General features: G+C 32.5%; 1 protein-coding gene across 1 annotated transcript in view; it reads right to left on the reverse strand.

Moving 5' to 3' along the window:
* LOC100376340 (dedicator of cytokinesis protein 9-like) overlaps window positions 1–14,260 on the reverse strand; it is a 118,680-nt gene that overhangs the window by 71,751 nt on the left and 32,669 nt on the right. The window contains exons 2-4 of the mRNA XM_085500692.1: window positions 12,202–12,318; window positions 1,529–1,618; window positions 154–236 (exon numbers count right to left, since the gene is read on the reverse strand). Of these exons, the coding sequence (XP_085356818.1) occupies window positions 154–236; window positions 1,529–1,618; window positions 12,202–12,318 (290 nt within the window). The remainder of the gene's footprint in view (window positions 1–153; window positions 237–1,528; window positions 1,619–12,201; window positions 12,319–14,260) is intronic.

Raw genomic sequence — 14,260 nt, forward strand, 5'->3', positions numbered from 1 at the left:
GAGTTACCGGGGGTAATCAAAACAAAAATCAACTCAAAAATCGTTTTATAAAAGTAATACAAGGTACTACTTATTGTTCTGATGTCTAAACAGACAAATCTGCAAAAATATTGCTATTGCAAAAATTTTAATAAAATAAAAATGAGAGATTACTTTGGCAGTTGCATGTAATGTCCGCTGTAGGCGTCATATTTCTTTTTAACCACATACCAATCGGAGTTGTAACTCTTTATACACTGAAAAAGGTAAAAGTAAAAACATTTCCATGACCTGTGCATGATGCTATCTTTTGTGATTATGAGATTATGATATTTTTAAAATGTTATTAATGAAAACCAGAAAAGATTACAACAGAGCAGCATCATAACAAACTCATATAGATAGTAGATTCCACCTACATGTATTACTATTACAAATGTTACATTTGTACTACGATGTACTTTGTAACAGAATGGGAAGTAAAAAAGTGTCTGACAAAAAATACTGTGCTCTTGATGGCAATCTATCGTAAGAAAATTCCCCTAATTTTTAAAAACAAGTACATGTACATTTAATAACAGCAGCAGTGGACATTACTATTCTTGTCACTACACATGCACACGTATGAAAATCACAAACACTATATATTCTCTTATAGAGCAATGTAATTCAAGGTAGTATCATGGGATTTTTTACAGGTGCACGTATTTTAGTGGATATAACAATGACAATATTTCATGTTAAATTCAGTTTACATTTATTAAATCATTTTAGCATTAGTCAATAGTAACTTTTTTAGTTCACTGTCAATCTATTTTTTGAGAAAAACCGTAGAAAAAAATATGCATAAAATGTCATTTTTATTACTTCTAGTAAGACACTACATGTATGTATGTCTTTTTTTCACCATGTCACTCATCGGAATTTCGAGGGATTGATATTCTTGGCATAGGAAACAACCATTTATGATAAAATGATCTAAAACAGACAAAACATGCTATTTTGTATCTCCTTCTGAACTGACCCCAGATTTTTAATTCATTTTTTTCATCCTAACATGATATATCAAAAATGTAAAAATAACTAAAATAACAATATTTTAACTTTTGAGTAGCATTCTACTTCAACAGTAAAACAAACTTGCTTTAATACTAATGTATCTACAAAATAACATGAATTCATTCTTCTCTACACACGATCAAACCTTGAGAAGTCAGAGTAAAGTTTGACACAGTAAATATCACAGTATTAATTTATGGTTTTTCATTAAACGTTGACAGTCTGGCTTCAATAAACTGTAATATTACACAGTATGCTCTGCAGAAATGATGTCACAAGGCCACTATATTACAAATGTATACTGCTGAAGCAGTAAAAGTGTCATATATTGCAACATTACAACTCATAATGTGTCTCTTGTTTTAACAACTTCACATGAGTTAACACTTACTACAAATTATTATGATCAACACATGCACATATTGAACATACATGTATCAAATCTGAAATATAATTTTGTAAAATATTAATCACATCATCATATGCTTACCTCTTTAACAAACAAGTTGGTTGCCTCCTGGTCGGCATTTGCAGGCACTGTTGACCTCACCGTTCTGAGCTGCCTTGGGACTTTCACCACCTGAGAAGCAAAAAAAATTGTATATTAAATCGCCATGTACAAATAAAAGAATTGACGTATAATCAAGATATACCTGATACTAGATCAAAACAGGTGCGGCTTTGATGGGTCAGTCGGGTAAAGTGCAGCGACATGTGTATGTATATTTGTATATCAAATAATCGCATTAATTCATTGATTCTTATTTTGAGTTTATTTTCAGTGAAAACTAATCTAATTTGCATATACAAGAAACCTGTACCAAGCTAAGTAACTAGCAACAAATATACATACAATTACTGGCAATAAACTTTGTTTAGATAGTGTACTCATTTAGTGTCATCACCAGACCCTCGCATGACATGGTCATTTATTGTTATTGCATCCCTACGCCTGACCCATGCATCAGTTCCTGTTTTTCTGGGACTGTACTAGTACATGGTCTTCTATGTATCGTAAAAACACAAAATGTGGTGAAATCCCATCTACTCATGAGTTAGTGACTGATGCAGTGAAGACACATATTTTGAGTGTTTAGTATTTTTATTATCAAGGAATTTCCTACAGGCACATCATGCACATCTGATTTCAGATGAACTGAAAAACAATACATGCAGTATTTCAAACCATCACATGACTCATGTATACAATAATAAATAACACTAGAAAAAATATTATAAAATGTTTTAAGACACATCAGCATAATATTTTAACATTTATTCAAATTTGTAAACCAATAATTAACTCAAGAATAATACAGCATGATAATGTGCCTTATTCACACTGTTTATTGTGAGCAGTGAGATTGTTAGCACCTATCACCTTCAATGTACACCCTTATCCATTTATCTACCCTTGAAAATAATGATGAGAGGGTTAAGTAACAACAGCAGTATAGGCCATCGTCCCGTTGAGACGGTGTATAGACCAAGCACAAACACAAACCGACATGTCAGGATGCACTAAAGAACGACCGAATTATAAACGCTCTATTTAAAAAAAAAAAAATACTTTTCATTCAAATTTTACTGAAAACTATCTTGCAATTCTGACAGAACAATAAACAGCTTCCTTGCAAATACAAGATCGTTTTATCGTTCTTAAATGAAATCCTTCCTATGGGAAATGAAGAATTAGAAAGGACAATGGCTCAGTAACAAATCAACCACCAAACTGAATAGTGTATATCAGCTGTATGTACACCATGCAGATATCATAAAGACCAAACTATTACGTGATGTCTTGGTTATGTATTGCAATAAAAGTGTTCAAGGTACATTGCTGTTATATTAATATAGGGAAAAATAAAAACGAGTGTTTTTTTTATGGATTCTTGGAATGTTGTTGACAGCAGACCATAGATGACTCTGCAGGCGATACTTGAACTGTGATGATGAGAAGAACAACTGAAACTAGTTAACCAGCATTAGTTGTTTTGGGGTTCAAAGTTCAAACGATCATAAAAAGATGATAAATGTATTATATAGAAAATTGTAATCATACATGTAGTCTTTTTCCAATGATTGATATGAATATTTTGTCTGAAACTGGTTATACATCTGGTTATACTGAATTATGTAAAACTACGATTACCTACTACAATTTTCTATATAGTGTTGTGGTTGACGTATTCCACTGGATATCATATTATATTAGACTGTCTATGAATAAGAAATAAATTAATAGAAAAGAGACTATTCTGAAAAATCAAGGAAAATATTAAGTAAACAAGACTGTTCAGTTTTGAGAGGTGTTTTGTAAAGCAAGTCCAATAAAGAGGGAACTGCAAAAAAGGTGGGACTGCAGTAGATGTGTAGGGCAAAAGAAGCCAAAGTGGTTAAATGAATTCTTAGTATGAAATGTAACAAATATTGCCAATAATGCATAGATTTCATATATTTCTATTATATGATTCAATTGCCAAAGATACAAATATGCTCACTAAAAATTGGATTTCTCACAATTGAATTTAGTCGCATCTACTGAAAATAGATAAAAAACATTTTTTTATTATTCATACATTCAGACCGTAAAATACATACACACCTTGCCCAATTAGATGCGACTAAATTAATTTCTACAATAAACTTCAAATCACACAAGGCTCATACACAAACTATTAGAATTAATAATAAATAAATTCTATTACTTAGATGTTCTAGTGTACTTTACATTATAACGTAATGCAGAGACACTTGTCAATTCTCTGGCACCAAAGATAAACTTCTTAGGATACATGTCTTCTCTTGATAATACACTACGGTAGTATCTAACAACATCACAAAGAGAACACTGGAAAGATTTCCCGATTCAGTAACCAGATTGATGATGGATTTCTTCCCAAATACAAGATACACTCATCAATAATATGATCAAAAACACAAACATGCCAAAAGAACTCTTAATTCTCTGTAATTTAGACTTCTATCTAGATTTTGTTTTCTTTATAATTTGGATATTTTCTGTCTTTTGATTATATTCATGTCTTTCTTTAAATTACAGCTACATCTATTTTCCATATTAAAATCAAAAGGAAACACAGACAGATCATTGACCTCATAAACATTCACACAGGCCAAGGATGTAATTGCTTACATGTAAATGCCCAATCTGAATGACTACCACACATTTTAAAATTCCCTGTATAATTTCAATTAGACATTCGTTTCCTAGAAATTTTAGCCATGAAATTAGTAGGTGGACAAACACCAAAGTATAAATACTGGAACAGGAAAGATTTGATAGTTCATAAATTTAGTTTTTAGGATAAAAACGGATCAGAAACTTACTAATTACCCGGTAATGTACACATTTACTTATTTTCAGTTACACGTACAGATGTATTTTTAGTTTTGATACAAACATTGAATAAAATTTTAACATTTGACATTCAATATTTCATTTGTTTGTTTTAAAGTACATTATTGATAGGGTGATCATGTGTTGCAAAATGCAGGGTTTGACCATGAATATTTTGAGAAAGATAATAACAATTTAGTTTGGTGTCCAAAATCTGTTTTTCAGAGACAACCCCCCCCCCCCTCTCATGCACATCCACAGACACCAATGTTTGCTTTATTAGTCATATCTTCGAAATGATCTTGATGACTGATGACCATAGAAACACCACTGTCTTTTACCCAAATATGGCATATAAGGTCCATTCCTACTACTGTAGATTACTTTATTTTCACTTTAATAGATTTATATTCGCTATTTCTGCCGAAACTATGAATCAGTGAAAATAAACTTACTTTTCAGTGAAAATTAATTTCAACTAAAAGTATTTTGAATTGCCGCCTTTAATGATGTTTTTCAGCTACATTTTATGCATTTTTATTGGAGATTTTAGAACATAGAGCACACATAGTCTCATATGCCATGTATACATGAAATTATTGATTATTATGTAGAGAGTATGGTACAACTGTCAGAGTTGGATATACATGTACTTTTCACCAGGATGGTGGGTGAAGCACAACAGCTGATATTTTCAACGGATACCTCATAGATTACTCATCAAAACAGCATGCACTTTCTAAAAATGTATTAAAGATGGAGGACGTTATCACTACACATGCACACTGTACTTACTTTACCTTCATCATGCACCACGCTATTCATTAAAACGTAAAATGATATACCGGTACATGTATTTTCATTTCGAACATACACAAACAAAAGTAAGGTAATGTCCAAAAAAAGCAAAAGACAACACTACAAATCAAGCAAAGTTGGAAAAAATAAACTTGTCACAACTGAAGAAATTTCAATCAATAGATCAACAATTCAGAAATTTTGAAAATATGTAATATGACAGTATGTGATGGCTGTCACTCTTAATGAGCCTAAACTATGATCAACTTCAAGAAAACTTTGGTATTGTCTAATTTAGTATAGCTTGTTTGTCAAAAAGTATCCACATTCAAGCAACCAATCACAGCTAATGTTACTGAATGACCTTGTAATTATAAAAGCATATTTTGATTGGTTAACAGTGAACAAAATGTATAATTATCATAGCAACAGAGAGGGGCCAATAAAAAGATAAACACAAAAAATGTGTTCATATGACATTCATGTAGCTATTTATTTTCTTACTAACCTTTTGAAAATTGTTTTCAACAACAAATGTGAACAAATTGTGCTGATGCGTTTTTGTGTAGTACAAGTCAACATGAAATAAGTCTATCAATTTCAGTCAAAGAAAATGAAAAACTTCATTCTGGATGTAATTTTTCCAACCATTTTGTACCTTTTTCTAAAAATTCTTTGGTAATTTTCTATTAGATCCAGGTATTGATAATTTTCTTTAAATATGAAAAAATTATTTAGTCAGAGCATTTCAAGCAGCAGTTTACAGCTTGATTAATACCCAAGGCCGTTTTCATACCTGACACAAAAAACATCTTGCATGTATAAAACTAGTTTAAAATGTGGAAAAAAAAAATACACAACAAATAACCTACATTAAAAAGATAATGTTTGATTTGGTTATAAATAAATGTCTGTAAAGATAGCAACAATATTAACGTATGGAGAATGTACACACAACTTTTCATTATGAATGGAATTGTCAACGGTTTATTTATTTATTTATTACAGTGTATTGACCTATACAGTGACGTATATGATACACATGAGAGAAGGAAAAGGGCGAAGGCAACAGGAGGTTCACACAGTCAGATTAATCAGATCACTCATCTATGGTGACGATATGATAAAATCAACAAATTTCAGATTATGGCAAAATCTGTTCAAATATTAGATTTTGAGTTCATCTAGACAGATTAATCTGATCTGAAAATTTGATGAGACATACGAGTACCGACTCATCTATGATGCCAAAATTATATAATCAACGTTTCAGATTATGGAAAAATCTGATCATATATCAGATCTTTTCCTAAATCAAGCAAGCTTTTGCACTTTTGCTCCACGATCCACGAGGGGTTTGTTCACCTAGTCAGATTAATTTTGATGAGACATACAAGTACCAACTCAGCTAAGATGCTAACATTATATAATCAGCACGTCAGACTTGAAAAAAATGTTATCAGATTTTTTTTCCCATCAAATCGGATTAATCTGACCACATGAACTGATCTTTTTCTAAAGGTCGATGGCCATCACAAACCGTTGTGTTCAATATGCGACATATATAATGCATATACCTGTACACACATATGAACATGTGTGATGACCCCGCCCCCTTTAACTATGTATATTGGTATATTAATGGCATATTATGCTTGTGTGTATAGGTCTTCACACTGGGACACGATTTGTTTCCATTCATCAGCTGTGACAACGTTGTCCATCAGATGTTTTATTAATACACACATGTGAACAACAGCAGCGAACACGCCCGGTTCTTGCCACCCGCTCACTACAAGTATGCATATTCTCGCAAAACAAGTTTGATCGCTTATACAATGTATGTCAACCGCTCTGATGTGGTCGAAAGCAATTTAGGTCCAATAGAATAGTAATATTTGCTGAGATCATTAAGTTTTTCACCAAAATGATTTTAACAGTTAAAGAATAAAGAATTGGGCTGAATGCATAATAAATTTTTTTTAGTTAATACTAAATAACTATTGAAGACTTCAAACAATTAGACCATCATTTTAATAAACTTTCTGTACATTGTATGATGACTTCACAATTCCTTTGTGTTTTTAATCAACATGTTTTCAGATAAGAAGGGAGAGTAACAAACAAGTCAAGCGTCATTACTAAAAAGGTATTAGTTTGAAATCTGAATATGATTTTTGTCAATTTAGCCTTGAAATAACTAGCTTCATAATTTCCCAGACACAAAATATAACAATAATGGTGCCAACATTTGCTTGGCTAATCCAAAGTACTGGCTATTTTTAATTTACCATTATTTAACAGGCAGTGACAGGACACAATAAACAAGTAATTAATTGGTAATTTCAGTTCATGCAGGAGTGATAGGATACACCTGGTTTCCTTTTTCCTTGTAAAATACACACAGATCAGAAGTTGCTAAATTAATATCACTAAAATAGCTCCAAGTCAGGGTTAAATTGTGTTTTTTATGTGCAAAATATTAAAATTTTGCAAAACTTGTGTACTGATCAGGAAATCATCTGGACTGGCTGAGTCTATGCCTTCATTCCAAAAACATGGCGATGTGCAACTATGCAAATGAGTTCCATGACCAGCAGCATTGTACATCAATCATAGAACAGTGGACGTATGGAGGGGAGGGTACATTAACACCAATCCTCCTCCATTTTCACAAACTCTTAATTTTAACCTATATAATATAACATATACCAAAGTAACTGTGTGGTGCCTTAAACATCAGTAAAAATAGCTTCCCAAGTCACTGAAAAGAGATACACATACCTAATATTAGAACTTCTTTTTAAGAGACAGATGTTTTTTTTCGGCAAATGAAATTGTTAATTAACTCATCAAAAAGATATTGATAGTTTTGTATCAAGGGCACATTATTAAAATGATGCATACATAATACCATAACTTAATCAGCCGATTTTTCTGATGACGTCAACAATAAAACACCTGCCAGAAAATGCAAATAATTCTATTCCATTTTCTGATGAAAGAGGAAAGTTCATCATGAAAACCAACTAGTCCTGATTGATTTACAGAAGACTTAGAACAATCACTGGCATTTTGTAAGCCAAGCAGAAATTTTTTTACTTGACATAATGACACAGCAAATCAAAGATCAATTTTGTGAGATACTCGATACTGTGCGAAAAATGTGATATTTTATTTATACAGGTGGCGAGATTACAATGTAACTTTTCATGCAACATTATTCAAAAAGTTTGATAGTTGTTGATGAATAATAATGTGTGGAGCGTACATTTTACGGCATAGTAACGCCAAGGGATCTTATTTCCACTACGCATTTGCAGCCGGAAGAATATATCCCAACATAATTAATTAATATGTAAAGACCCTTTGGCTATTAATTCAAACTCAACAGAACATTTAATTTCAAAATGAAATACAAGGGCTTTAAATCTATGTCATATACCAACATCAGCTGTGGTAGATTGCAGCAATCAAAACTTGATTTAAGAAGTGTATGCCCGACTGATTTTGATCACCAGTAGAGTAATAAGTCTGTGGTCAATTTAATTAACCACAAAGAGGTTGATTTGCTGAGAAAGAATGTACTATACCATATACACTGTCAGTCCCTTGGGTCAAATTTATTCTGTATTTCACTAATACAAAAATATAGAATATATGGCCAGCAGGATTGGCAACAGTCTACTTAAAGCATGTGCGCTTTTCAGTAATTGTCTTGTTCATAATTTAATTAAAAGAGACACCGCTACAAAGAAGTTAGATGCAAATATGATTGATGTACTTTTCAAAAAAATGATACGTCCTCAAAGATCGCTAGCCAAAATATCTGCATTACAAGTATAATTCTTTTCAAGGCCCGAACATCACCAAGCAGTTCCGTAGATTCAGTTGCGATCAAGTCACCAAATTGAAGGCTCTATGTTCAACAATTGAAGATATCATAAAATCAATATCTGATGTAAGCATATTCTGTTTTGATTGGTCTGAAACTTACACTAGACTGAGTTATTTGACCATCTTACTGGTTGTGATGATTTGAGGCTGTGATGCAAGTTATATTTGCTCATTGATATTGCTAGATTGTATGGAACATCTTGTGAGGACTTGGACTCGGTTTCAGGCCTAGCAGTTGTATAATAAACATCTTAGTTACAAGTTCTCCTCTCAGATTTGGTGACCAATACTCACTTGGTTCACTCTACTCTGAGAAGTCAGTTCTCGGTTTACATTTGTGTTACCGCTGTGTCTGATTAAAACTCGTACATACTTTCAGAATTCAAAACATGACAGTTTTTATTGTAGTAAAGATAAAAATAATTTAGCTGATAAACAACGTAATATGTCAGCTTTTGATTCGTACAGTTCAGAACTGTTCAATTTCATTTTATGCCAAAATACTCAAAATTTAATGAAAACTGCATACCGGTAAATCATCTAGTGTAGAAGAGTAGACAAGACAGTAGTTAACACCAAGAATTTCAGTCACAGACATAGAAAAGGTCTCTTATTCTGCCAGCCCCATGTACTTTTAAATTGACTTGACAAGATAAGGGTCAAAACATCATGGTCAACATGGTCAACATGCCATGTGTTCAAAATGGTTCCCATGTGACGCATACATCTTACATGTCCCTGTATTGTATGTGCTTGAAACAGTTCCAATACTGTATATTAAACTGCCTGATACAATATAGTAACTCAATACTGTCAGTGAAATTATGACTAACCCAACATTTGTACACTACTGGATATGTTGACAGATTCTTTATGTCAGTTGTCAGCATTTAATAAGGAGTGGAACAGAAAACCACATATGAATGAAATATAAGATACTGTAACTTGACCAAGGCCTGCACTATATAAACATCTTGTGACATATGCTATACAGATGTACTATTACGTATTAGTAAGAAATGAAGTTTCAAGAATTTGCTTTTTTTATTCCGGATAGATGTTGTTACATACTCCTAAATGATTCATTTTTTGATTTATGCTATTGACCGAATTTCACTGCAGGGTTTGTCCACTTTCGCAGAATTTTCCAAAAAGATTTATCTTTGTGAAATCAGGAGTGTTAATTTATTATTTCCTGTGTTTATTATTTGTGTAGAGCAAATATTTCTCAGAATTCCCATCACAATAAAACGTTTTTCTTGCACTAAATGTGTAGAAAATAGTGCTACATGAAGAACCAATTTCCAATACAAGATTTAAGATATTCGATTTTATGGCTTCAGAATCCATTTCAAATTCAGATTCAGATAACAACCTTTAAGGTAGCGAGAAGGGTTTGGTGAGGTTTTTGAAAAAAACATTCTCTGTCTGTTGTCTCATTTAGAACCGTAATTTAACTTATATATTTCGAAAGACTAAGTATAGAGGGACAATTTCGCACAAATTGGACAGTCATTGTTTACATAATTACCACGTGACATAAAAAATGGCGAACCTTGTAAAAATGACTAAGTACACGATTGCGAGAGCACACTGCGGAATTTCCTGGTGAAATTTACACAAGGCATTGTCCGTAATCAAGTCCATTGAAATGCGTCTTCGATAATCAAAAGACCTATTATTCCGATTTCTATAGAGGTTTGTTTTTTTGTCCCCAAATTATTTCATACTTGACACCTTTAACAGACTATTATTCTGTAACAAAGCATTTTTTTTAACTCAGAATCAAAATTTAAATTCAGTTACAGATTCCAACCTCACATTCAGATTCAGGAACCAAACTCAAATTTAGCTTCAGAAGCGAAATTCCAAATAAATATTCAGATTCAGGAACCAACCTCAGATTCAGGAACCAACCTCAGATTCAGGAACCAACCTCAGATTCAGGAACCAACCTCAGATTCAGGAACCAACCTCAGATTCAGGAACCAACCTCAAATTCAAAATCCAACCACAAATTCAGATTTAGATTCTAACCTCATATTTAAATTCAGGAACCAACCTCAAATTCAAAATCCAACCTCAAATTCAGATTTAGATTCTAACCTCATATTTAAATTCAGGAACCAACCTCAAATTCAAAATCCAACCTCAAATTCATAATCCAACTTCAAATTCAGTTACAGATTCAGGAGCTACACCATAATGGTACACAAAGAGTAGAGATGTATTGTACACTTAGTTACTTGCTCATGAATAATTCAAAGCATACTACTTGACATTGAAATGAGCATTTGAATTCCTAATATTCCCCAGAATCTCTATAGGAAATCGCAATAGCTCAGTCATTAGAGGCTCTATCTGATATGGTTGATGTTGTGGCTCTACCTGCTATGGTTGATGTTGTGGTTTTGAACCCCTTCTTTGGCCTACTTTTGTAACAGCTGAGAAAGAACTTCAGTCACTTCAACTGGACTAAAGCTGTACAGGCTGATTTACAATAGCAGTTTATAAAATATTTCACAGTTATGTAGCTAAGACAATGTTATGTAAAGTTATCTGTAGCAATTACACTTAGCATATGAATACAACTATGGAAATTATATTCTGCATACAAATGTATGAACACAAGTCTGACTGGTATACAATATGCATAGGAAAAAAAAGTTTACAGAAAGGTTTACAGGCCGAAATGGTATAATCAAGAGTGGTATAATCAAGAGTGGTATAATCAAAAGTGGTATAATCAAGAGTGGTATAATCAAGAGTGGTATAATCAAGAGTGGTATAATCAAGAGTGGTATAATCCTCGTAACATCGCAGCAATTCATCACACAAAGCTAAAACAAGGCTTTGGATAAATAAAAGGCAAAATTCTGTGCGACTCAAAAGATCCATACACTTAATACAATTTAATACAATTTGCTGGATATGATCAAGACTGGCATTCAAGGGTAGCCTAGCCCTGATAATTCATACAAACATACAAACCAGTTAAATTTATTTTTCTTGCATTTAGAAAACATGACACACTTTTCCATACATAGTAGGGAATAAAGATAATATTGTTATAATACATTCATATGATAAGGATTTCAAGATATACTTACAGCTACATCATCATGAGGGAAAAATAACATATCCCTTTGTAAATCACTGTGCATAAGGGTTTTCTTTTGTACAATGACATTCTCGTAATCTAGAGGTTCAACAAGTTTCGGTTTTGCCTGGAATAAAATAAAATAAAAGTTATACTACTGCATATTAACAGAGCATTTTTAACATTTCATCCAGATTCTGGATGTACAGCAAGTTCGACCATAGTTCTAGTACATGCCTTAAAAGATCAAAGTACATTTTAAAACCTCAGCCAATCAGAATGCTTCATTTCCAGGCTTTATATACACTAAATGCTTCATAATTTTATTTGTTGTGCATTTAGTCAGTTCACAATTGGGATCAAGTAAAGTTCTTGTGTATTTATATCATATTAAATTCCAGAGGAAAGTTAATGTAATATAAAGCCTGAGGGCTTCTATATAGACCATGTGACAGTTTTGATACTCCTGACGCCAAGAAAAAAATTGTTATGTTGAAGTTGTTGCCGCAGGGCTTTCATAGGATATTCCATTTGAAAAAAGGATCATAGTGCCATTTGTCAGAATTCACTGAATACACTAAATGCAAGACACTCTCCATAAATACTGTAGAATACTTTATTTTCGCTTGGAATTTATTTTCGATATTTTCGCTGAAGGGATGGTTCTGTGAAAATAAAATCCAGCGAATATACTTTTTTTCCTATATTTCACATTAAACTCATCAAAAATCAGTGAAAATAAATTCCACACAAAATGTCCAAAAAGCCTTTTCAGCGAAAATTAATTCCAGCAAAAATAAAGTATTCCACAGTACATATTTACAGATGGTGCTGAGGCTGCAGATAAAGCAACACATATGTGAGCTCTTCTAGGATATAAAATCCTCCCTGTAGTAAATCGTCTCGGCTTGCACACTCAGATACTTTATCTGCAGTCAAACTATATATCCTGGAAGTGCCAGCGTATTCTGTCTTTATCCTATGTGTGAAAATGGTGTGATTTCTTTGTTTTATGGACCTCATAGGAATGAAGAAAGTGCAGTACTTTCTGAGAAACTGGCAATACAAATTTTGATGTGTGTACATTGAGCTCAACTGCAAGCTCTACGTTTATAAAGACAAAATGATGTTTCATACTAATCAATCGCTAAAAATTGTCATTCTTTGTAAACCACCAATCAAATAATATATCCAATAATACATAAAATAGAATACAAGTTTTTAACTATCCTAACTCTTTAATAAATGTAATTTTCACTGCAAAAAGTTTTCCAATTTAATGATCAGTTTCATGAGAACTCCAGTAAAATTTTCACTGCTACAAACTTTTGCAGTTTACTAAAATTTGTGAACCACGAAACACAAGTAGCTCACAGTAAGCACTATGCCCACTTTTAATCTATTATTAATGAGGTTTGAGCTGATAATTCAAGATTATGTCAATTTTGTCATTCTGTCTTCATTACGAGTTCATATAATCAGAATACCGAAAATGAAAACAAAAATTGGCGCCACCAGACAATGTTTTGACATACAAGAGTCCCAAATGTCATGAACAATGGTCACAATTATAATTTTTCACAGGTTTCCAATAGTTGGATTATTTATTCATATTTCACAAATTTGCTCTGTGGCATGTGATGAAAAAATCATGTATTTTTATTGATATGAAACCTAATATTGCAAAAAAAAAAAAAATTACATAATTTAGTGAGTTTCCAGGGTGAAATAAGTTTTCAATTACTAGTATATACAATGGGGTCCTATCCCATAATGCATTGCATATATGTGCAGTGACATGCTCAGTAGAAAAAAATTTGAATTTGGCTCACAAACTGCTTTTAAAACTGTAATTATAAAAAAAAAGTTACCGGAAGCCAGTGGATGGCATACTACAACACCATGCTTAACCTTGAAATATGTGAACTGGCAGTGTGATCAAGTCTTTGCAATGTCAGTGGGTTACCAGTAAAACAATACTGACAACACCACAAGTAAACAATTATATACCTGGTTCACAGTTTGAAAATAGACTGATATACAGAGAGATTCAGGATGCTCTAATAAAC

This window comes from Saccoglossus kowalevskii, chromosome 1, assembly GCF_978046115.1.
Source record: "Saccoglossus kowalevskii chromosome 1, keSacKowa6.1, whole genome shotgun sequence".
NCBI classification, from domain to species: domain Eukaryota; kingdom Metazoa; phylum Hemichordata; class Enteropneusta; family Harrimaniidae; genus Saccoglossus; species Saccoglossus kowalevskii.